At 43.1% G+C, this 24,155-nt stretch overlaps 1 protein-coding gene across 4 annotated transcripts in view; it reads left to right on the top strand.

Moving 5' to 3' along the window:
• LOC136841685 (coiled-coil domain-containing protein 124-like) overlaps positions 1–24,155 on the top strand; it is a 112,878-nt gene that overhangs the window by 40,490 nt on the left and 48,233 nt on the right. For all 4 annotated transcript variants that reach the window (XM_067108881.1, XM_067108878.1, XM_067108880.1 and 1 more), the window contains exon 2: positions 709–881. In XM_067108881.1, the coding sequence (XP_066964982.1) occupies positions 723–881 (159 nt within the window). In that variant the 5' untranslated portion in view covers positions 709–722. The remainder of the gene's footprint in view (positions 1–708; positions 882–24,155) is intronic.

Genomic DNA, 24,155 nt, shown 5'->3' with positions numbered 1-24,155 from the left:
GGATAAATTTTCCTCCCCTTATCCTATTAGGTGGGATACTGCATCATAGTTAAGTTGAACCTCTTGCATCGTTAGGATGGACAGTACACAGCATTTATTTCTGTTACAAAGGATGTAGGTGAAAACAGCAGTACAGTACTCCTGTCCTTTCAAGTGAGATAAGACATTTACAGTATACTACAGTTGTGTGAAAATACAGATAATTTGAATGCCTTTGAATGAGATCACTAATACAGTAAACCCCCCGTATTCGCAGGGGATGCGTCCCACACCCCCTGCGAATGGGTCAAATCCATGAATGCTTAAAACCCCTCTAAAAACACTTAGAACTGCCCATTTTGATAGCTTAAACACAGAAAACCCTGTAAAAATGCTTATACCTGAATATTTTAATAGTTTTATCACAAAAGTGCATTTATTCATGAAAATTATATGAAAATACAGTAATTAGTCAATATTTCTCAGTGAAAAATACCGCGAATCGGCGAATTTTCCGCGAATGATGGCTAGATATGTTCCACAGAGAAACCCGCGAATGCGTGAGTCCACGAACGTTGACAACGCGAATACAGGGGGTTCACTGTAGTGCATATGAAGCATTACATACATTAAGAGCTAAGATTTTTAGCTTAGCAAATTACTTTTTGTAACTAACACAGACAAGAAGTTTGTGGAGAAAATTATAACGTCTCTGGTCTTTCCTTTCAGAAAGATTGTAGACAATGCCTAAGAAATTTAAGGGCGAGAACAGCAAAGCAGTTGTTGCTAAAGCACGCAAAGCAGAAGCAGCAGCGGAAGAAAAGGCGAGGAAAGACAAAGCCATTGAAGATGCGTACTGGGAAGATAATGATAAACATGTGCAGAAGAAACAGGCCAGAAAGGTAAATAAAGCTCAGTATTTTTCAAAGAGTAAAATAATGTAGCACAAATAACCCCTTGTTTTACTTTTGCTCCGTATTTTACAAAGAGTAAAATAATGGAGCACAAATAACTCCTTGGTTTACTTTTGCTTTATGTTAAGAAAAGTATGATTAGCTGAGAGTGTCAATAAATGAAAGACTTTTAAGTCATTTTTGCAGCTGAGTATTCACATGCATTCTCAATTCAGAAAGTATTGCAAGTAGGGGTCACAGCTTATCGAGAATATTTTTATTGATAAATTTGTGAAATAAAGGGGACTATCAATAATTTGTTGTTAAGCTTTAGGTGAATTAGCTTATATGAGATTAAAAAACCACAAATTTAAAAGAAGAAATTTGGGTTAGAACCTTTGACATTTGATAATCATACTTATTTAGTTTTGTTTTAAAAAATTAATATGGAAACATTTTTATATTAACCCTTAAACGCCTGTTGGGCGTTTTAAACGTTGTCCAAAATTGTCTGTCGAATGCGAGTGGACGTTGCAAACGTCGACTGAAAATGCTTTTTTAAATATTCGCGGAAAAATAATTTTTAGGCCTAGTTTGCGGAAGATTTCAAATCCCGCGCCTCGGCGGATGCTGGGAGTTCACGGATCCAGCTGTTGTTTTGTTTCTGAGCGTCACCCAGACGCGCATGTGCGAATTTCCCCCATCTCGCATCAGAGAGCATCAGATCAGCACCTTGCGAGAGCGATATTTTGACGCAGACGTGTTTTGTTGAAATTTTGCGAGTGTTAGCATATTCGTGCTGCAACAGAACGTTTGCAGAGATGTCACAAAGGCGTCAGGACGTGAAAGGCGCATACTGCCTGTCGGAAGTGAGCGTGTGGCGAGTTTTTCACTGGGATGCTGGAGAAGGACCCAGCATCCAAAGTGAATTTTAACATTTGGTCAACTTTGACTCGACCAAAATGATCGAAAAACGCATCCGTAAGCCATAATTATTACATTCGAGTAACAATCAATCATTTACCTTCATTTTGCAACAAACGGAAAGTCTCTAGCACAATATTTAGAATTTTGGTGAATTTTTGAAAAAAATTTTCCTCCGCTCAGATGCGCGAACTCCGCTGAAAATCCTGTCATTTCTTGCGTCAGCTTGCCGTAATTTTTTCGCCATTTCATATTATTCGTTACATAAAGTGCTATACATCAAAATGTGTGCAATTTCATGTAGAATACAAAAAAAATATATAATTCCTTTAGCTCTTCACAGTGTTTTAATATTTACATCGAAATCACTATAACTGACAAAATTTTAACATTCGGTCAACTTTGACTCGACCGAAATGATCGAAAACGCATCCGTAAGCCATAATTATTACATTCGAGTAACAATCAATCATTTACCTTCATTTTGCAACAAACGGAAAGTCTCTAGCACAATATTTAGAATTTTGGTGAATTTTGAAAAAAATTTTCCTCGCTCATGCAAACTCCGATGAAAATCTTGTCATTTCTTGCATCAGCTTGCCGTAATTTTTTCATCATTTCATATTATTCGTTACATAAAGTGTTATACATCAAAATGTGTGCAATTTCATGTAGAATACAACAAAAAATATATCACTCCTTTAGCTCTTCACAGTTTTTTAATATTTACATCGAAATCACGATAACTGACAAAATTTTAACATTCGGTCAACTTTGATTCGACCAAATGATCGAAAATGCATCCGTAAGCCATAATTATTACATTCGAGTAACAATCAATCATTTACCTTCATTTTGCAACAAACGGAAAGTCTCTAGCACATTATTTAGATTTTTGGTGAATTTTTGAAAAAAAAATTTTCCTTCACTCACGCAGACTCCGCTGAAAATCCTAGCATTTCTTGCGTCAGCTTGCCTTAATTTTTTTCGCCGTTTCATATTATTCGTTACATAAAGTGTTATACATCAAAATGTGCGCAATTTCATGTAGAATACAAAAAATATGTCATTCCTTTAGCTCTTCACAGTTTTTTAATATTTTCAGCTAAATCACGATAACTGACAAAATTTTAACATTCGGTCAACTTTGATTCGACCAAATGATCGAAAAATGCATCCGTAAGCCATAATTATTACATTCGAGTAACAATCAATCATTTACCTTCATTTTGCAACAAATGGAAAGTCTCTAGCACATTATTTAGAATTTTGGTGAATTTTTGAAAAAAATTTTCGCTTTCTCAAACGCTCCATTCGCTGAAAATCCTGTCATTTCTTGCGTCAGTTTGCCGTACTTTTTTCCCGTTTCATATTATTCGTTACATAAAGTGTTATACATCAAAATGTGCAAAATTTCATGTAGAATACAACAAAAAATATGTCATTCCTTTAGCTCTTCACAGTTTTTTAATATTTTCGCGAAATCACGATAACTGACAAAATTTTTAACATTCGGTCAACTTTGACTCGACCAAAATGATCGAAAACGCATCCATAAGCCATAAATATTACATTCGAGTAACAATCCATCATTTACCTTCATTTTGCAACAAACGGAAAGTCTCTGGCACAATATGTAGATTTTTGGTGAATTTTTGAAAAAATTTTCCTTCGCTCCACGCTAGCGAGACTCCGCTGAAAATCCTGTCATTTCTTGCATCAGCTTGCCGTAATTTTTTCGCCGTTTCATATTATTCGTTACATAAAGTGTTATACATCAAAATGTGCACAATTTCATGTAGAATACAACAAAAAATATATCATTCCTTTAGCTCTTCACAGTATTTTTATATTTACATCGAAATAACGATAAATAGAAAAAAATCAACCTTCGGTCAACTTTAACTTGATCGAAATGGTTCAGAAATGCAATTGTAAGCTAAAAAACGTACAGGCTAGTAATATTCAATAAATTTCCTTCATTTTGGCACAATTGGAAAGTCTCTAGCACAATATTTTGATTTTGGTGAATTTTTGAAAAAACTTTTTTATGTCCGCGTTACGAATTCATGCATCATTTTGTGATAATATTTTCTGTGTTGCTTTAATCGTTTTACAATCTGTTATATACCAAAATCATTGCAATTTAGTGTACAATACAACTAAAAAAATTAACTTATTAGCTTCAACTGTTTTTCCTTACAGCGATTTGTATACAATTATATACGAGTTTTTTTTCGCTGTCATATATTCCAATATTTATATATGATAATGATATTTTTTTATTTCTGATGGTTGCATACTAAACTTCAGGCAATGAGAAAAAAGGAGCCAAAATGAACTTTAATCTTGAAAACTAAGCGCTGTGATTTTTTTTAAAACTTTTTTCCGCTTCTTACCTCTCGAGGCCGCATACGGGAGACGTTTTTGAAAATAGGGCTTCGGCGTTAAAGGGTTAAAGGCTAATGTTCTTGCTGTATTTCTAGCATATTTTAATGTTTTTTTTCCCATTTATAACACCTAGCATGATCACTAGTAGATTCATAAAATATCTCCAAATATGTGACTTTCGTGACATGATGGTTTTATGAAATTGTTCATAAAATGGGTATATGATCACAAATTGAAGTAAATGATAACAAACAACTTTGTCTCCTTTAATGCAGTTACACCAGGAACTGTTCAGCTAACAAATACCTGACAAGTTCTTTGCAGTGTTCCTTTGGCCTAGTTGCATCCCCTTTCATTCCTTTAACTGTACCCCCATTCATATTCTCTTCCATCTTACTTTCCTCCCTCTCTTAACAGTTGTTATAGAGTGCAGCTGCAAGGCTTTATTCCCATTACAACTTTAAACCTTTTTACTCAGAATTTCCCTTTTGGCGCTGAAGGACTGCATAGGTCCCAGCACTAGGCCTTTGGCCTAAATTTCATATTCCATTCTATTCCATTTCTCATCACTTAGTGTAGAATCTACACCTAACCTAGGTTAGAAGATAGCCCTGCTGTTCCTTCTTCCCCTATTCCTGCTATTTCTATTATTACTAGTCCTCCTACTTTTCTTCCACCTTCTCCCATGCCTGGCTCCCTTGCTTTCGGTCCCAATACCATTGTCAGTCTAGAGTCTAGGTTTGACAAGAAAATTAACCTGGTAGTGAATACAGTGGCGGAGTTAGGGCCATCACTGAAGGTGTTAATGGAAAAGTGTATACAGATAAAGTGACTAGTGACAGTGTTGCACAAGTGGAGGAGGTGGCTACTCTTCCTGCCGGTTCTCCTAGGTGAAGGTCCCTGTCTTGCTCCCCTAAACCTGGGAGAAGACATACCAGAAGTCCAAGGGAGGCCAGAGGGGTTTGCCCACTGGTAGTTGGCCCCTCAGTTGAGCCTCTTGCACAGTCCCAGGTATTGGCAGACAACCACTGGAAAGGCTTCTTGATAGATGTGCACCAATTATTGTCCAGTTCTGAGGATTTTGGCACTGACAGGAGGCGCCACAAGTGCTTCTCTTGATGCGTCTCGCCCTCTGGAGAGACAAGCTGATAATGTTGGCTGCTGTTCTCTGCTGCCTGTTAAGCAGTATAAGAGGCGAATCACAGCCCGCAACCTTCCTGCAGTTTTGCTGTGGACCCCTCTGTATCTGCCTCAGTCCGACATCCACTCTCTGCATGGGACAGCCTAAAGACCTCTCCAGAGCACCCAGCTGTTGAGCACCCTTACTTGGCCCCCAAGCGCTCATCAAACACCCCTCCCCGGAACCCGTTGTTATTGTCCAAACGCCAGCTCCTGCTAAGCGCCCAGCACCAACTCTTCAGTACCAGTCTCCAGCTCCTGAGCACCAAGTGCCTGCTTCCAACCGTGGTTCCTTCTTTAGACCAAGACGAGCTATCATTGGCACCCATTTAACAGCAGTTAGCTGAGGTTATGAGCTTGCTTAAGAAAGCTCCGTCCTCCTCCAAGACTTCTCATGATTTGACCCTGTCTCCAGTCTCCCAGAAAAAGAGCACTTTGATCAGGATCCTGCCCCTCCGTCAGCCTATGCAGCTCTCCTTCAATATTTGCTGGCAAGCTTTCCCACCTTTTTTGCACCAGCTGCCCCAGTCTCGCCTGATTCGACTTTACTAATGAAGAACCACCTGGATGACAGTTCTAGGCTCCCCAAGATGGTGCTTTCCTTATCTGCTAAGAAGGCACTCAAGGATATTGGAGATTGGCTCTCTGCTAAGGGGGAGCAAGGTAAGGCTTCCTTCGCCTTTCCTCCCTCGCTCCTAGTCTGTAGGAGGTATCTTTCCTGCTTGGGAGTTGTTGCCTCCTCCCAAGGGGACTTCTCTGGCCTCATCAAATCTTCCTGACGCTTGGTGTTCTCTCAGCGAAAATAATGTTTTCGTCGGCTGAGCTTGACCACCTTGTCAAGGACCTCTTCAAGGTGTTTGAGGTTTTCAGTTTCTTGGACTGGACAGTGGGCGCACTAGCCAAGAAGATTGAAGATTGCATGGACTTGGTAGGAAACTTTGCCTTGGACTGGCTAGGAGTCCTGTCTTGTGCAGACAAGGCCATCAGGGATGGTTCTCTTGAGCTTGCTGCTCTTTTCCCTTTGGGAATTTTGAAGAAAAGAGAATTATGGTGCCCTTTTACCACTAAAGGAATCGCTCATGCCCAGAAGTCTTCTCTTTTATTTTCGCTGTTGGATCCTCATCACCTCTTCCTCAGGATACTGTGAGGAAAATTACTTCAGACTTCCAAAAGAAGTCTACTGAGGATCATCTGGCTCAATCTTCCAAACCCCCCAAGGATTCGTCTGCATTTGTTCCTGAGATGGTCTCTCCACTCCAGCAACATCCCTTTTGTGGGAGTAAACCCAAGTCACAACCTAGGACCCTCTCCAATGTCCGATTCTCAGCCAAAACTATTAGGAGGTCAACCAAGTCTTTACCCAAGAAATGAGGAAGAAGTCCTTCGTGTGCCAGTGGGAGCCAGACTTCTCGAGTTTTGGGAGAAGTGGAGTATTAGAGGGGCAGAACAGTGGAACATCAAGGTTCTGAAGGAGGGCTACTCCATCCCGTTAAAGGTGATTCCCCCTTTAGTCACTTCTCCCATCGTATTGATGGCCTACTCAAGAGGCTCTGAGAAACATTCTGCCCTTTTGGAGAAGGTCTCCTCTCTCCTTCTAAAGAGAGCCATAGAAGTCGAGGACATCAGCACAGAGGGCTTCATGGTCCCCAAATCATCGGGAGGTTGGAGACCAGTCCTCAGTGTAAGCACCCTGAATCTCTCTGTCCGGAAGATGAAATTCAAAATGGAGACAAACCAGTCAGTCCTTTCATCCATTCACCAAGGCGATTGGATGATAATCTTGGATATGCAGGACGCATACTTCCATATGCTCATCCATCCGGATTCCAGGAAGTATCTCAGGTTCGTCTTCCAGGTCAAAGTCTTCCAGTTTCGGGCTCTATGCTTTGGCCTCTGTGCAGCACCTCAGGTGTTCACTCAAGTTCTTGCTCCTCTAGCAAAATGGTTCCATTTAATAGGCATAAACATCAGCCTTTATCTAGACGACTGGCTTCTTCGATCCCCTTCGAAGGAGAAGTGCATGAAGGGCTTGCGGAAGATTCTTCTCCTCACTCAGGAACTGGGCAGTCTCAACCTTCAGAAATCCCAGTTGACTGTCACAAGAGATTCTCTATTTGGGGATGATTTTCAATTCTCGGACTTTTTGGTTTTTTCTGTCCCCCAAGAGAATCGCCAACTGCCTTCAGACATTCCTTATTTTTCTAGCCCTCTCATCTTGCTTGGCCCATCAGTGGATGAGCCTATTGGGGAATTCTGGCATCTTTGAGACGTTTATCAAGCTGGTCAGGCCTCATATGAGAGTCCTTCAAATCTACCTCAAGGCCAGCTGGGACAGAAAAACACACCTGGACACCTATTTGTCTCCAATTACCCCATAAATCAAGTTGACCTGCTATGGTGGCTGTCCAAAGAAAGACTTTCAGAGAGAAAGTCGCTGCATCCTCTGAGCCCCAACCTAGACTTCTACTCAGACGCCTCAGATCTAGGTTGGGGACCCCTTCTGGGGAGCCAGGAAGTTTCCAGGATGTGGTCCCCGGAACAACAAAGCCTACACATAAACGTCAGAGAGTTGAAGGCTATTCACTTAGGTCTTCGATTCTTCTCGGCCACGACCCTCGACAAGACAGCTGTAGTTCATGCGGACAACACCATGGCCGTAACGCACATACAGAAGCAAGGCGGCACTCATTCCTTTTCTCTCTGCCAGGCAGTCAAGGATCTTCTTCAATGGGTAGATCAAAATCGAGTGACGCTGGTCATTTGATTTATTCAGGGGAAACCCAGTGGTTTAGCAAACGAGCTGAGCCGTCAGAAGCAGGTCCTTCCCACCGAGTGGACCTTGGATCCCCTGGTCTGTTGGGATCTTTGGAAGTTATGGGGTAGACCCGACATTGGACCTGTTTGCCACCTCAAGGAACCATTGCCTTCCTCTCTTATGTTCCTCAGCCTGGACCCTCCGGCATGGGCGACAGACGGCCTGCTTCAAAATTGGTCCAACCTGGATCTTTACACCTTTCCACCCTTCAACATGGTCAGGGAAGTGCTGAACAAATTCCGATTGCATCACAACGTTACAATGACTCTCATAGCCCTGTTCTGTCCTCTGAAAGAGTGGTTCCCGACCTTCCGTGGTTGTTGGTGGACTTCCCTAGACTCCTTCCCCAAAAACCTTGTCTACTCAAACAACCCTACTTCAGAAGGTACAACCAAGCATATTGCAATACACTCCCTGAACACATGAATTAGCCCTGGTCACCTACCAGCCCGAACTACATCCCCATAGCTTTTACCTACTAAGTGGATAATAAACTGTCAGCGTTACCAACGCTAGGAAAATCTATTCAAATGAGTTACCTGAAGTACCGTTGGCAACACTGCTGCAAGTCCCGGCCGAGTGAGGCCGAGATACCCCAATTGTTTTTTGTTCGCCATGCTGTGTGGGTGTGTCCTACATCAGGCGAACTTTTGTCATTTAGCCCGACCCCCATTCAAGAATTTGGACATCAGATCACGATTTGGACGTTTTCAACGCATTTACTCCTGGATGGATACTTTATTGATAGGATTTGGAACTTCTCTCCTGATTTTGACTTTGGACTCGTTTGGATAAGTCTAACAAGAAGACGTTGCCGTCTGCTAGCGCCGATGCTTCCACTTTTTTTTTACATCTTCGACGACAGAGCCTTCTGCTGGAGATGCTGACGCTCATCGGCCCTACACGTTCTGCAAGCGTAGGATGAGTACCCTCAAACACGATCGACATTCTGTTTGTGTTTTTATGTAGGAAGACAGTGTAGTATCAGTCAGATAGGCGGCGAGTCTTGGTCGGTAGATCAGATGGAAGAATTATTCAAAAGTTAGAGGACAAGTTACTAGCTGAGTATGTCTAGTCTATTTTTCTAGCTTTATGACTAAATTAACGGAAACTAGAGATAAGGATAGTAGTAATAGTGTTGTAGATACTAATCGTTCTTTTTCAGCCCCTGCCTGTTCCAGAACCAGCCTAACGGGTGCCGGGGGTCATGGAGAACAGTGTTGGCAGCAGATTTCCCCTTCCTCTAAAAGCGTAAGTTCTAAGGTGGATTTAGAATTAGGAATCACTCAGAAGGGTAGGAATTCTAATTAGGAAGTATTCAGGAAAAGGTTGAGCGTGGTCTTCTTTGGGTTTAGGTCTCTCATTTAGATCAATCGTCGGTTTTATTTCCTGCTTCGTGCTCTGTGCAACAAAAGTTTCCAGATCCGTGAAGGGTCGTTCAGATTTGGTTTCTGATGTATCTGGTTCTGAATTTTTGTTTTTCCTTGAATACTCCTCCTTCGAAGGTTCCTTTTCCTTTGGGGGTTTAAAATTTCGTTCGCCTTGCAATGATGGTAATTCTGGCGATCGAGTTTTTCCAATATTCATGATCATGTCTTAAAGAATTTTCTGATTTGATAATGTCTACCAAGATTATCAGGGGCAGGGGGAACAGAACCAGTCTATTTTCTTTGAAATCTATGGCCTCTTCGGCTGCTACGGAAATTTCCCATTTTTCCCCTTTTTCATCTAAGCCTTCTTCCATTGCCCTTCTCAATCTTCTTTTCGGTCCGCTCTTTGGAGGGCTCTCAGGGTCTTTGTTGCGCATCCTGTTTTCTTGGCTTTTAACTCAGCAGAGCAAGGCTTTCTTGCTTCAACCCTGTATTTTAGAGCTCAGCGGCCCCCCTCTCTCTCTTTGGGGTTAAGGGAAGGGGTACTTTTTATGGATCCGTCGTCTTATCACCTTTTGCAAATCCGGTAGTTTCTCAGGCATCCGGTCTAGCTGCTTCTCAGGTGTTTGCGGAGGCGTCAGCAACTCCTTACTTCATTCTTTATGGGTTCTTAACTGTAATGTATCCTCCGCAATTCTTGCGGATGCTACGGCAGTCGGCGATTCGCCTGCGCCAGCGTTCAGTGTATCAACACCAATAGTTTCCTAACTGTAATGTATCCTACGCGATTCATGCGGATGCTACAGCAGTCGGCGATTTGCCTGCGCCAGCATTCAGTGTATCAGCACCCGATAGTTTCCGCAACCTTTCCATTCTCCAGGATAGTTGGTAACTACCTTCTTCTCTTACCTTCGGTTCGGTGCCTCGTAACTTCCCCTTCAATACTCCTTTGAGTTTCGGTCCAGTTGGGACCTTCTCCATCTGTCCAACGTCGGCGTTGGGCGCTCCGGTGGTTACTGCGAGTGTGGCTTCTTCCTTCTTCCCTCCTTTGGCTTCTTCTTTCTCAACTTTCCGGCAGATTTTCTCTGTCCCTCCGTCTAGGCATCCATGTTGGTTCGGGGTTGATTCCGGGTCTTCAGTTCCAGATTCCCATTCTCATGCGGTTTTGATACATGCGGATTTGAGTGGTTCAGGTGGTGGCCTCTTCGCTCTCAGGAGTGGGCGTGGTCTGCCCAGGTGTTGCGTCATCCCTGTTGGGTGGTGCGGGGTTTGCGCAACCTATACTTTGGTGCCTCCAGTATGTTCGCGATTGATATGTCAGGTGTCCTTCTCACGCACCCAGGTGTAGCAAGTTCTGGGTTTTCGAGTTTGGCGTTTGCTAGGGATCGGCCTGCCTCTTTTCTGTTCCGGCTCGGTCGGACCAGTCCAACAATCCTCCGGCTTAGTCGAACCAGTCCGACAATCCTCCAGCTCGGTCGAACCAGTCCGACAAGGATTGTTCATTTGAAGAAGAGGATCCAGTACCGAATATTAGTTCTCCTTCAGCCAATGAGAATGAGTATAAGCAGATGGTAGACTTCCTCACTTATCCTCAATCCAAGGTTCGGAGGAGCCTACTACCGAAGCAACGATGTTCGAGTCGCTATATGCGACAGAACCGTAGTTGCTCAAACAAGATGATTTTCCTCCGGTCTGGTACTTGCCTGACACCTCATCACTTCGGTGTCAATAAGGCTGGCATACCAGGTTAACATGTCGCCTGACTGTACAACGTTCTTTGGCAGAAGAGGAGGGGCTTCTTTTGAAGCTTCCACCTCACTATCCGGACATTCGAGAGGGTTTCTGTTGAGGGCGCCTTTTGCGCTCTGCAACAGTCTTTTAGGGAGGAGGATATCTCCTCCATGGTCTATTTTCAAATCCTGTAGCCATAGTCAGCAGTAGCGTCACAGCAAGCTATGATTAGTGTGGCTGCTCTGGGTTCAGGGATGTGGGCCAGTATAACGAACTTGTTGCTTCTAACTCATGTCTCCAGTGTCGGCAATTATGCATCGTTGAAGGTATAAATGTGGAAGTAGAGGGTTCCTGTCTAACAGGGAACAGCCGTACCCACTTGAAGAAGCCTCTTTAGGAGAATCTCTCTCTCTCTCTCTCTCTCTCTCTCTCTCTCTCTTCTCTCTCTCTCTCTCTCTCTCTCTCTCTCTCTCTCTCTCTCAGGGTCTTGTGTCTCCAAACTTTCTCTTCAGGTATGTCTCAGGAAACACTGGGACTTCCACATCGAGAATGCAGGTATAATCTGAACGATTCTTGCTTGTCGGATCGTCTGTGATTGTCAGAAGCAGCACATCTGACATCCGAAGGTCTATAGTCTCCCCTCTTCCCTGACGTTCATCTGTACTCAGATGCCTCGATCAAGGTTGGGGAGCAACCTTGAGGAACCCAGGCTTCGGGCCTCTGGAGGGATCGGGAATGAGAGGAGTCATAACCTTCGGGAACCTCAGGGCTGTAAAGGAAGCCCTCGGGTGTTTCTCAGTCCTAGTGTGCAACACAGTAATGGGTCTGCTTTGCGACATCGTAACTGCCGTGTCGTATCTGAGAACTCGGGGGGGGGAACAAGATCATTAGAACTTAAGAGGTGTATACTTTCTGCCATTCGGTCTCATTCATCTGGTAATCAGGAATTGCGGTAGTGTCAAGACGTCTATGACTCTAGCTCCTTGCTGGCTCTAATGCCCGCAGTTCGAATTCCTAATGCTCCCTTCACGGAAGCTCCGATGTTCCTCCTCATGCAGAAGATCTTTTAGACAACTGGCATTCAGTTATCATCCAAACTCTTGCGTGATGAACCTAGTTGTGGGAGACTGCCGAGCAAACAGCTAGACAGTCCAGACACTCTAAAGCTATGTCTAGACAGTGTTTCTTTCCAGCTTGAGAAGTCAGCCCAGTAAGCTTTACTATGTCAACTTGACATGGGGAAGTTTGTGTCGTAAGGAAGGTCATTCCATCTTTAGGCCTGCCATTCACAAGAGTTATGTCCACTGTTGCCAAAGCTCTTCATCTCAGAGGAATAAAGATCTCTCTCTATCTAGATGATTGGCTCCTTCGTTCCCAGTCTCAGTCTCAGTGCTTGGAGGATTTAAAAGTAACTCTCGACTTGACACAGAAGCTAGGACTTCTAATCAGTTGGAAGAAGTCTCACCTATCTCCCTCACAATCCAGGATCTATTTAGGAGTGAGACTGACAGTTCCTTTTCTGGCTTTTCCGTCAGATCAAAGAATCTCGGACTGTCTTAAAAAGTCCAGAACTTTCTGGATATGGATACCTGTTCCCAAAAAATGAGCCTCCTGGGAACTCTGGCGTCAATAGAAAAGTTTGTCTCCCTGGGAGACTTCACATGAGGCCCCTTCAGTTCTACCTCAGGGAGCAATGGAACAGGAAAACGCTTCCAGACTCTTTTCCTTTCCAATCTTGGACCTTATCAAGGAGAATCTAAGGTGGTGGTTAGATCAAGAAAATTAGAGAAAGGTCTCTCTCTATTTCCGTCGAACCCGAACCACGAACTGTTTGCAGACCATTATTCAGAAGTAGGATGGGGAGCGACGATGGGTGTAAAAGAAATATCAGGTTTGTGGAATGCGACAGAAAAAAGAATGGCACATCAACAAGAAGGAGTTGAAAGCAATCCACCTGAGTCTCGTGCACTTCCTACCATTCGTACAGGGACAAACAGTTCTGGTTCATTCAGACAGCACCACAGCGTTGTCTTATATCAAAAAAACAGGGGCACTCATTCTTACTCCCTCTGCGAGATAGCAAGAGACCTCCTTTTGTGGGCAGAGAAGCACAAGATTCTGCTCCTAACGAGATTCATTCAAGGAGCCCTCAACGTGAGAGCGGACTCCTTGAGCAGGTCAACCATCAGGTTCTGTCCACAGAGTGGATTTTGCACGAAGAAGTGTGCAAGTCGCTGTGGAGGCTTTGGGGTCAACCTCTGGTAGACCTGTTCGCGACGAACAAGTCGAACAGGCTCCCAATCTTCTGTTCTCCTGTCCCGACCAAGCAGCTTTCCAGAAGGATGCAATGCTACTGAATTGGTCGGGTCTGGATCTTTACGCCTTCCCGCCGTTCAAGATGATAGGTGCGGTGTTGAGGAAATTTTAGCATCACTCCAACACTAGAATGATGTTGATAGCCCCTTCTGGCCTTCCAGGGATTGGTTCCAGTTCTCATGGATCTCTTGATCGACTTCCTGAGGAGCCTTCCAAACAGAGTAGATTTACTCAGACAGCCCCACTTCAGGAGATTTCACGAAAACCTGTCAAGTCTGCGGCTAACTGCGTTCAGACTATCGAACGTCTACTCAGAAGCAAAGGATTTTCGAGAAAGCGGCTCAATCCATCGCTAGAGCCAGAAGACCGTCTTCGATCAAGGTCTATGAGTCCAAGTGGAATATGTTTCGTTCATGGTGCAAAGATCATGACATTTCCTCTTCCAGAACCTCGGTGGGTCAGTTGCGGATTTTTTTGTTCTTCGGGAATAAGAACCTTCCGTATCCACACTTAAAGGTTATTGTAGCATGCTGGCTACTGTTTTTCGTCACAGAGGTTTGGATATCTCCTTTATAACCAAGATATAACGGACCTTATTAAATCCTTCGGTACCTCTAAGAAGTCAGATGCTAAAGTTGTTTCAGGAATCTTGATGTAGTCCTGAAGTGGCTTATGTCTGAGAAATTTGAACCTATGGACTCTTCTTCTTTAAGAGATCTTACGAGGAAAACCCTCTTTTAGTTTTGTTAGCTACAGCTAAGAGAATCAGTGAGATCCACGCCTTGGATAAGAGAGTAGGATTCTCTCTGCTTTAAAAGCAATTTGTTCTTTTTAAACTGTTTTTATGGCCAAGAACGAGACCCCTTCGCACTCGTGGCCATAAATCTTTTGAGATTCCGAGCCTGTCGGAATTGGTAGGTAAGGAGCAGGAGAGGTTCCTCTGCCCAGTCAGAGCCTTGAAATATTATTTGCAAAGGACTAAAGATATTAGAGGTCCTTCGGATTCCTTATGGTGTTCGGTCAGGAACCCTCTTAGACCGATGTCCAAGAATGCCATGTCCTTTTTTATTAGAGATCTGATTTCTGAAGCTCACTCCAATATTCCAGGGAATGATTTGAAAATGTGTAAAGTGAAGGCTCACGAAGTGAGGGCTATCTCTACTTCTCTCGCTTATAAAGGAACCTCTCCCTTCAAGATATTGTGCAAGCAACCTACTGGAGATGTAAGTCTGTATTTGCTTTGCATTATCTCTCTCGCAAGTGCAGACAGTGTTTGATGAGTGCAGCACGTTAGGGCCCTTTGTTGTATCTGTACGGTAATGGGTAAAGGGGTAAAGGAGGATTAACCTACCTTTACTTACTTGTTTTTTGGAGTGTGAAGGTTTTTATGGTTGTCTGTGAGGGTAAGTGTTGGATAGTTTTACCCCACAGTTGGTTTTGGTTTTTATGGTTATGCTATTTTCTTTGGTGTTGGGTGACCCCTTTTGTAATTCATTATGTTTGTGCTGCGCCCTGAGCAGGGGCATACTTGTGGTATTGTCACGGCGTGTCCTAGGTGACTGATACCCAGCTTAAGCAATCTGGACCAGGTCATTATACCCTGCATGTTGCTCTAAGGATAGCAGGTTACTGAGGCAGTAACTGTGAAATCAGCTACCTTAGCAGGTGAGGAACTAAGAAATTTTCTACATTAATAACCTTAATGTTTCCAACAACTCTTTTAGCTGTCATTGCCCCACCTCCTAAAGGTGTCAATCAGCTATATGTAACTAACAGGTAAGTTGTATGTGTTAAAATGACATTTTTATTCTAAAATAATGTTTAACACATACTTACCTGTTAGTTACATATACAAAAGCCCACCCTCCTCCCCACGGGGACAGGTAGGCAAATTATTCTGAAGCATGTTGGAATGGTTCCTGGTACCCCGACAGAGGGCGGGTAAGGGCAATCACCCGATATTCTGACTGGCGCTGCCGCACGTTTTGAAATTTTGCCGTGACGTCAAGACTAAAGCTATATGTAACTAACAGGTAAGTATGTGTTAAACATTATTTTAGAATAAAAATGTCATTTTTCATAATAAAACTAATATTGTAATACTTACCTGAACACCTGAATGATTCCCGCCCTCCTCCCCACTTCAATTTGAATAGTGGATAACGCAATTGTATCTCGCCTCACTCAGCCGGGACTTGCAGCAGTGTTGCCAACGGTACTTCAGGTAACTCATTTGACTAGATTTTCCTGTAAGCGTTGGTAACGCTGACAGTTTATTACCCACTTAGTTGGTAAAAGCTATGGGGATGTAGTTCGGGCTGGTAGGTGACCAGGGCTAATTCAGGTGTTCAGGTAAGTATTAATCATATTAGTTTTATTATGAAAACTTCATTTCCCACTCTTGCCCTTACAGGCTTGAAACTGTCTGGAATTGCCTTGGAAAATTCTCCCCCTGCCTCAAGACCTGTCCCTGTGCCCAGTTCATACTTTGAGGGCTTATTTAGGCAGGTCCTCTCACATCTCTTCTGGGCCTCTTTATCAGGGAAGGAGGGTGTAATCTCTCTATGTCTGCTATTAGACAACAGGTCCTTTACTTTATCAAGCAGGCTAACCTGACTCAGTCCCAAGAGTTCATGATATTAGAGCTGTGGCCACCTCCATTAATTACTTTCATTACATGAATTTCACGGATCTTACTAGGTACACCGGTTGGAAGTCACCCTTGGTTTTCAAACGTCACTATTTGAAATCCTTAGAAGCTCTTAAATTCTCAGCAGTCGCGGCAGGGAACGTTGTTCCTCTGGTTCCCTTTCTGATTCCTAGTCATTTCCTCCTCCACTGCCTCAGTTATCCCCTTTACGGTCATTTCAGTCAGGCTTGCCTTGACTTCTCACCTGGCTGTGTTATCTATGTGTTTGTCTAAATGACACATTTTAAGTTACAAGGTTTTCAATATTGTATAGTTATTTTGTTTATGTATATTTTCATATTGTCATGTTAATTTTAAGCTAACATCAGTTTCTTTTGTACATTATTGTTATTGTTACTAGTGATTAAAAAAAAAAAAAAAAAAAAAAATTTCTTTTTGGACCTTCGGTCTTCTGTTCCCCTAGAATTATTATCTCTTTTAGTTTAAGAATGATATTTATTTCTCTGTTAATTTTTCACCGGCTGACACGGGACCCGATCCAGAAAAGGGATTTTGACGAAGGAAAATCTATTTCTGGAGAGGGGACCGTGTCACCTGGTTGACCCACCTCCATCATGTGTCATGTCCCTCCCATAGTAAACATCATTCTGGTGGGGTGATGCTTTCATGGAATGCGGCTAGAGCGGTGTTTTGTGTGCTGTCTGCAGTGGTGCATGGGTTTGTAATCACACCTCCCTGTGGGACTTTTGACTTTGGGATCTCTATAGGATAAGGTTCGTGTTTTTTGTAGTTCACCCTTTTCCATACACAACTCCATCTGATGGAGCTCGCTCTGGGGTAGTAACTCCAGCATTTCATTTAGCTTTCTCTGGTATCTAACAACGGAATTACCTAGAAATAAGTGCTGAATGGACTTTTCACCGGGTGACACGGTCCCCTCTCCAGAAATAGATTTTTCCTTCTGTCAAAATCCCTTTTCAAGAGGAGCTTCAGAGGCTATTGCAAGATGCAGACATTAATCTTCTAGCTGAGTGGACAGTTTTCCATAGATGATGTCTCAGATATAATGTCTCTTCTGAGGTATCTTCAACTCAGATTGCGGATCTCCTCCTTTATCTGAGGACCCCAAGGGGTGTGTCGTCCTCCACCATTAAGTGGTATCGAGCCATGCTTAGCTCTGTGTTTAAGCATAGAAGTCTGGATCTGTTGTCAAATCTGGATCTCAACGACCTCATCAAGTCATTTGACACTTTCAGGCAGAAAGAGGTTGATCTGGTCTCTTGGAACCTAGATGTTGTGTTAAAGTGGCTAACAGACCCCTCTTTTGAACCCCTCCGTTCTGCTTCTCTAAGGGACCTCACTCAGAAGACCCTCTTCCTTGTGGCTCTGGCTACTGTCAAACATGTCAGTGAGATCCAGGCCATTGATAAGAGGGTAAGATTTTCCCAGGGAGGCTCAGTTTGCTCCTTTACCCTAGGTTTCTTAGCCAAGAATGAGAACCCATCGAAGCCCTGGGCCCATTCCTCAACATTAGGAATTTAATGGAAATCATTGGCCCTGAGGAACAAGAAAGGGTTCTTTGCCCTGATAGAGCCCTCTTAGGTATTACCTGAGCAGGACCAAGAAGATCAAAGGGCCATCCAGCAACCTTTGGTGGTCTGTTAAGAACCTATCTTGCCCTCTTACTAAGAACACATTGTCATTCTTCCTGAGGGACCTGAGGCACACTGTCGGATTCAGGAGACATTTTGCCTGCTTTCAAAATGAAAGCTCATGATGTCCGAGCAGTTGCTACCTCTGTCACTTTCAGGCACAATTTGTCCCTCACTTCCATTCTGCAGTCAACCTATTGGAAGTGCAAATAGATCTTCCTGTCTCACTATTTGAAAGAAGTTGAAACAATATTAGAAAACTGCAGTACCTTGGGGCTGTTATAGGTGGCTGATATGGTACTGGGGAAGGAAGCATAATAAGCTCTTTTTCTCCTACTATCTCTTTGCCTTGAAGTAAGGTGTCGAGTTTTGGGAGCCGGGGGTACAATGTATCTGGAGTACCCCACCAGTCTGAGTGGATGGGTTGTGGTTTTTCATTGTGGGTGACAGTGTTGTCTGGTTGTTTTTTATATTGGTACTGTGCCCAGGGCAAGGGCACTTTATATGCTTTGCCAGCGATCAGGCCTATCCTCCGCTGCAAGGCTCCCATTAAAGTAGAGGCAACCCATGGCTCAACCACCATGCCACTACAGGTTAAGATGAGCACCAAACAGAGGCAGTATTCATCTGCAGTAGCTCTCATACCAGGTAAGGAATGACAAGCATTGTTTTAATGCTAGCAATTTTTCTATTTCAAAGTCATTACCATGCCTTAATGTTTTGGAGTAGAATATGTCCATATATTCCACCCCCTTTCAGTGTGGGACTTAGCTATGTAATTACTTGCAAGTTACTTATATGAAAATTATATATTCATAATAAAATTAAGTCTCATATATACTTACCAAGTAATTACAGAATCTGATGGACTTAAGGGCACAAACACTATGAGGTTATCTGCTAAGTTGTTCTCAGTACTCCCAATAATGGGCAGGGCTAGTCACCTACACAAAATAATTGAAGCGCTATCACGATTTTTAAAAAGGGCTGCCGCATGAGTTGGAAACTATAGCTATGTTAATACTTGGTAAGTGTATATGAAACTTAATTTTATTATGAAAATATAATTTTTTTTATAAAGTAAATTCCACTTGTAAATACAGAAGTAAATATGTTCACTGAGTGTGAACTAGAAAAGTCAGAAAGTGATATTAATTATTGATAAAAATATCAGTAATTATATGATACTGTAATTGACTTTCATTTAACCCTTAAGGGACGGGCTAATATAACCCCCAGACTGGGCAAACTTTAAGGTTGGCCAATTTAAAAAAAAAAAAATCAGTGGAAAGAGGACTATATGCAAATGCCATTGGTGTAAGAAAAAAATGTAAAAATTTTTCCCTACCTTCAACTGGAAGTTGAAAGTGACTATTTACAACCCTGTGTGGGGCCTCTTTTACAAGACACTTGTAAAAATATGCTAATTTTACCAATGCATGTTTTTTTAATAATTTATTTTATTATGGCCCATTGAAGTGATATGAACATTTTTCCTGGTAAATTCATCCAAACCGAAGGGCACGTAATATTAATACTCATATGAGGATTCCCGTCCGTCACCCAAAACCTGTTATAGATACTGTATTCATATGAAGATTCCCGTCCATTAAGGGTTAAGGAACTTTTAGTACTTTTGATTAACAGTGATTCCCTGTTCTGAAGGAATAGAAAATCATTGTTAATGATTGCATATTTCTACAGAGCAGGAAATCATATGGTGCAATTAAACTTTTTTAACCACAAATCTCAGAACTTGAGAGCAAGTTCTTGGTAAGAAAATCACTTTAATTTTAAGGGGCATGCCGACCACTGAATTTCAAGGAACTATCAAATTTTGGTTATCAACAGTTTTCAACTGTTTTATGTCTAAATAAACATATCCTGAAGCAGTAATGCTAAAAAAATTTTTTAGATTGGCTTATTGACAATTTTGTTCATCGCTTGTAAGACACTGAACCAAAAGTTGTAAAAAAGACTTGTAAAAAATATCTGTATGAATAATTGAGGATAGGATTAAGTAAGTTATACACTGTTTTGGACTTTTGTGTAAATAAACATCTAGAAACGTTATTGCTAAAAAAATATTTTCTGGGCTTGTCCTGTGTCGCTGAGTGAAATGTCCCTATACAGCACACACTTCTAGGTATAAATATTGCTAGATATACCAGAGAAAAAAACCAATAGGATGCCAGAGTTACTACCTCTGGATCGATACATCCTAATAGGATGTCGGTATGTCATCTAGGAGCGAGTGGAAGCCACTACCACAGACACTTAACCCCTCTGCCTAAGAGGTGCCGATACAACGGTCCCACCACCGCTACTACTAATTCTACCCACAATGCACCATCCGCTTATAGCACGCTTTACGAGCCACTCGTGATTTTTTTCTGGTGCTAATATTTTTTCCTTATTTTCTTTTTTGGATTATCTCCGCTTTCATGATGGCATCATCTGATCAAGGAACATCTTCTTCTAAGTTGAGTATTCAAAATTGAATGTTTTGGTATAACGGATTATTTTGTCCTGTTTATTGTTTCGCATGAAAAACACGAAACTGAGGCCGCCATTTCAAAGTTCGCTTCTAGAAGACAAGGGGAGGTCTACAGTCTTTTATATGATTGCTTTCTTTCGTTCAATCGATAGAAATTTACAAAATTACTACATTCTTTTATGATAGTTTCAATTTACGTGTCGATCTGAAATCGACTATTATTTTTTATACCTTAGAAGTTGAAAGTTAGGCCTAGCCTAGCTTTCCTTTATTTACCGTTTGTAGACATATTTAATATGTCATTATGTCATTTATTATGTGTGTATTAGTTCTTGAGTCTGTTTGGGTGGTGTTGTTAGCCTACCTGACCAGTTCGGCCTTGCCGATTACAGTGGAAGGTAGGCTATGTTGGCCCCAGTCTTCCTTCCTCCTTGGCCTATAGGCCTGAGTTGGTAACCAGAAGGACTTGGGTGGCCTTGAGTTCGGGTTTGGGAAAGTGCAGGCCCTTCTTCCCTGACCAGTTGATTCTTCAATCCTGGAAGTGATGTTTCAGGGCTAGCGCTTTTAAATAGTCGTTCGAATTTTTGGCTGATCCTAGCCTACATTTCCAGGAGGTGCCTTCTGGAGGTTATTATAGGTGATAGTACCATGTTCATCCTTTCGCCTTATCTCACCCCCTTGTATATCAGTCTCTTTTGTCTTGGCTCTCCATTAGGGGCATTTTAGAGCTTAGCTCATTTGCCCTTTTGGTTGAGATGACAGGTAAGTGGAAGGTGCCTGGCACCTGACCTGTTGTTGTCGCCATGTTTTCACTCCCGTGTCTTCCCCTTTCATTTTTGGCGTCCGGACCTGTTCCGGCTGCTCATCGATAGGGAGCTTTAGCTTCTAGCAGAAACTTTAGCTTGAGCGTCGTTGTCGTTGCTAGTACGGCGGAACTGGAGAGAAGCTGTTATAAATTTTACTAGTAGTAATTGTGATTTATTTTCTGCTCCTGCTTCTCTACCGCTCCGTCATCCGGACTCATTCCGGCAGCTATCGTTAGCTGCTTTAGTCTTAATAGGACTTTTTGCTTGAGCGTGGTTGCTTTGTTATCGGGCGGAATTGTAGAGGACCCGGAATGATATGAGTTTTGTTACTGTTATTATTTTCTGTGAGCGAAGTTTGGTGAATTATCCCGACTCTTGACGTGTGAATAGCCTTCCCAAGGTTGTTGATTTCTGTGCAATTAGTTAATTTATCGTGACGTTCGCCGTCACCGAATTGCTTTCGGCGTGATCTGACTCAGGTCTGGCCCACCTGTTTAGGATTCCATCGAGACTTCCGCCGTAGCCACAGTTTTCAACTCGTGTGAGGCAGAATATTTACTCTAAGTTTTTACTAGTTTAGCCGTTCCGCGCCTATTTTAGATGCTCATGTATAAATTTTTATTATAGGTGGTACATTGCCAGGAGCCGGGTTGTAACGCCTACCTGCAGCAACCCTGTGGCCATGTAGCATGCAGATCGCATGCGGTTGTGCAGTCGAAGGTCGAGGACCACCTGCGTCTGGCATCCTGACGGCTGGGGCGTACTGCTACGCACTTTATTTAGACGTGGTTGATGATTCGCACGTTAACCTTCAATTGTATTTAACATAGTTAGTTTAAATAATTGTGTTTATATTTGATATAAGATAATATCCTTGTCAATCCCTTTTATTGACATGAGATTCAATTAACAGGTCCCTCGGTCCCGTCAAGCTTCAAGATCTCTAGCGACATTGAAGATCTGGGTTGGCGGCTTTGGTCAATGTTGGTCAGGGCGTCCTTATGTGCTGACAGAGGATATCTGCAACATTCTTTACCCAAATGCTAGGGCCTCTGCAGCCGTAGCTCCTGAAGTAGCTGAACCCTGATCAACAGAATTAGGCTTTACTCGACCAGGTCTCGCCAGAAGATCAAGAGCTGTGCGCGTTGATGGCCGAAGAAGTGGCCAACATCAACCTGGACGTCGAACCAATGGCCATTGGACCGGAGGAAGGTAGGGATGTAAGTGAGGCAGGTAGTCTTATTAATCCATTATCTCTCAATTCTCCTGCGTCTTTTGTTTTCATCCTTCCAAGGATTCTCTAAGAGCTCCACCCTGGGGACCCTAGTTCCGGAGTCGGTGATCCCCAAGGTGAAGTCCTCTTTGAAGACGAAGACATTACCTAAATTGACTAAACCCCCGAAACCTCATCTGTACCTAGTTCCTGAGGTTTCATTGACTCAAACCTTCTGTTTATGTCTTTGAAAGTTTCTCTTCTAAGGGGTCGAGAACAAAGTCGAGGCAAATTGAAAAAGCCTGACTTTGACCCTAAAGCTTCGGGAGTCCATGATGAGAATGTTTTCCGAACAGGTCTTTCTCAGTTCGAGGCAATGTCTCGTGATCTTGCCTCGAGTCTTGGAGTCGTCGGGAAAGTTAGACAATCCTTGGCACTGACAGGTTAAAGACGCCAAGAGAAACCGCTGGCCGGACTGGTTAGTTCAGGTCCGGTTCAGCAACGTCCTATCCATTCTAGACGCCTCTAAGCTACCAGCTTATGAGGATTCTAACCCAGGCGTCTTGCCTTTAATGCCCCTTTCGCTAATGGTAAATTAACCATTGAAGGTTGTGGCACCGCCCTTGTGGAAGAGAGTACTGAGTTCTTCCCAGCGGATCTTGTTTTTCCCTTCCCGGTATGCTCGGCTTTCGAGGATGCCTTGGTGAGGGAAGATAAGGTTCCCAAAGAAACAGTGATCTTCCCCAGGGATCAAGCGCCTGAAAGGCATGGGTTGGGATCCTATCTGACTGGGAGTGTTCGAACACTAGATTGACCCCTCATAAGGGGCGGTTTACGATGTTCACAGTAAATGAGGATGTCCCAGACTCCCTGCACCTCTAAAGTGGCAGAATTAACCCTTCAGGCCGGAACAGAGGAGAAGCCTGCCTTGAAATTTTAGGTGAGACGGAGCCTACTTCTCTGCTCTTTCCAACAGATTTAGAATGCTGGACCGGGCTCCGAAACCTTTACAGTGGGTAAACTAGATTCGGAGTGCGGATCTCTTCAGTGAACAACTACCCAGGCTTCCGGAGTCCCTGATAAAAGCTGAGTATGAGGCTAGGTGCCGTCTCAGCAGATCTATCAATTCCTGTGTTTTCGGTGGAATTGAGCGTCTGCTGTTTACAAGGATGAACCTCTGTTCAGGGGTCCTGACAAAATCACTACTGGCCTCATTCCAGAGTGATTTGTTTGATTTCATTGTGGCAAGGAGGAACTGCCGGGTTTGTTCTGGCTGACGCGACCATCCGTCATGAGCCGAACAAGCTGATAAAATCCTCTATCTGGGGACCAATCTATTCCCTGAAGATATGGTCAACTCAGTAATCAGTGAGGCCTCAAGGGCCAACCAAAATCTTCGGATCGTGGGGACTCCCTTTAAGAGGAAGTCATCAAAATTTTGGGGCCCCAACCTAAAGGCAGGAAGAGGTCTAGGGGTTCCATCCTTATAAGGCACCCCAGACCCAGACAATTGTTCAGACAGTCCCGGTAGGTCAGATTGCCCAGCCCTCCACCTCCAAGGGACATCCACAATCACGTTGTACTGGGAACCAACCGCCCACCATCCCACTGGTTCAACAACTCTTGTTTCTCCTGCTTTCAACCCTACTTACGTAGTCCCAGACCTTTCCAGCTACCAGCCAGTCCAAGGGAAATAGAGGTAGGGGGAGCTTCAGGTCTAGATCTGGCCCCAGACTCCA

The sequence above is a fragment of the Macrobrachium rosenbergii genome, chromosome 9 (assembly GCF_040412425.1).
Source record: "Macrobrachium rosenbergii isolate ZJJX-2024 chromosome 9, ASM4041242v1, whole genome shotgun sequence".
Lineage (NCBI taxonomy): Eukaryota > Metazoa > Arthropoda > Malacostraca > Decapoda > Palaemonidae > Macrobrachium > Macrobrachium rosenbergii.
Note: the sequence above shows the minus strand (reverse complement) of the source record. Positions and strands in the feature narration are given on the sequence as shown.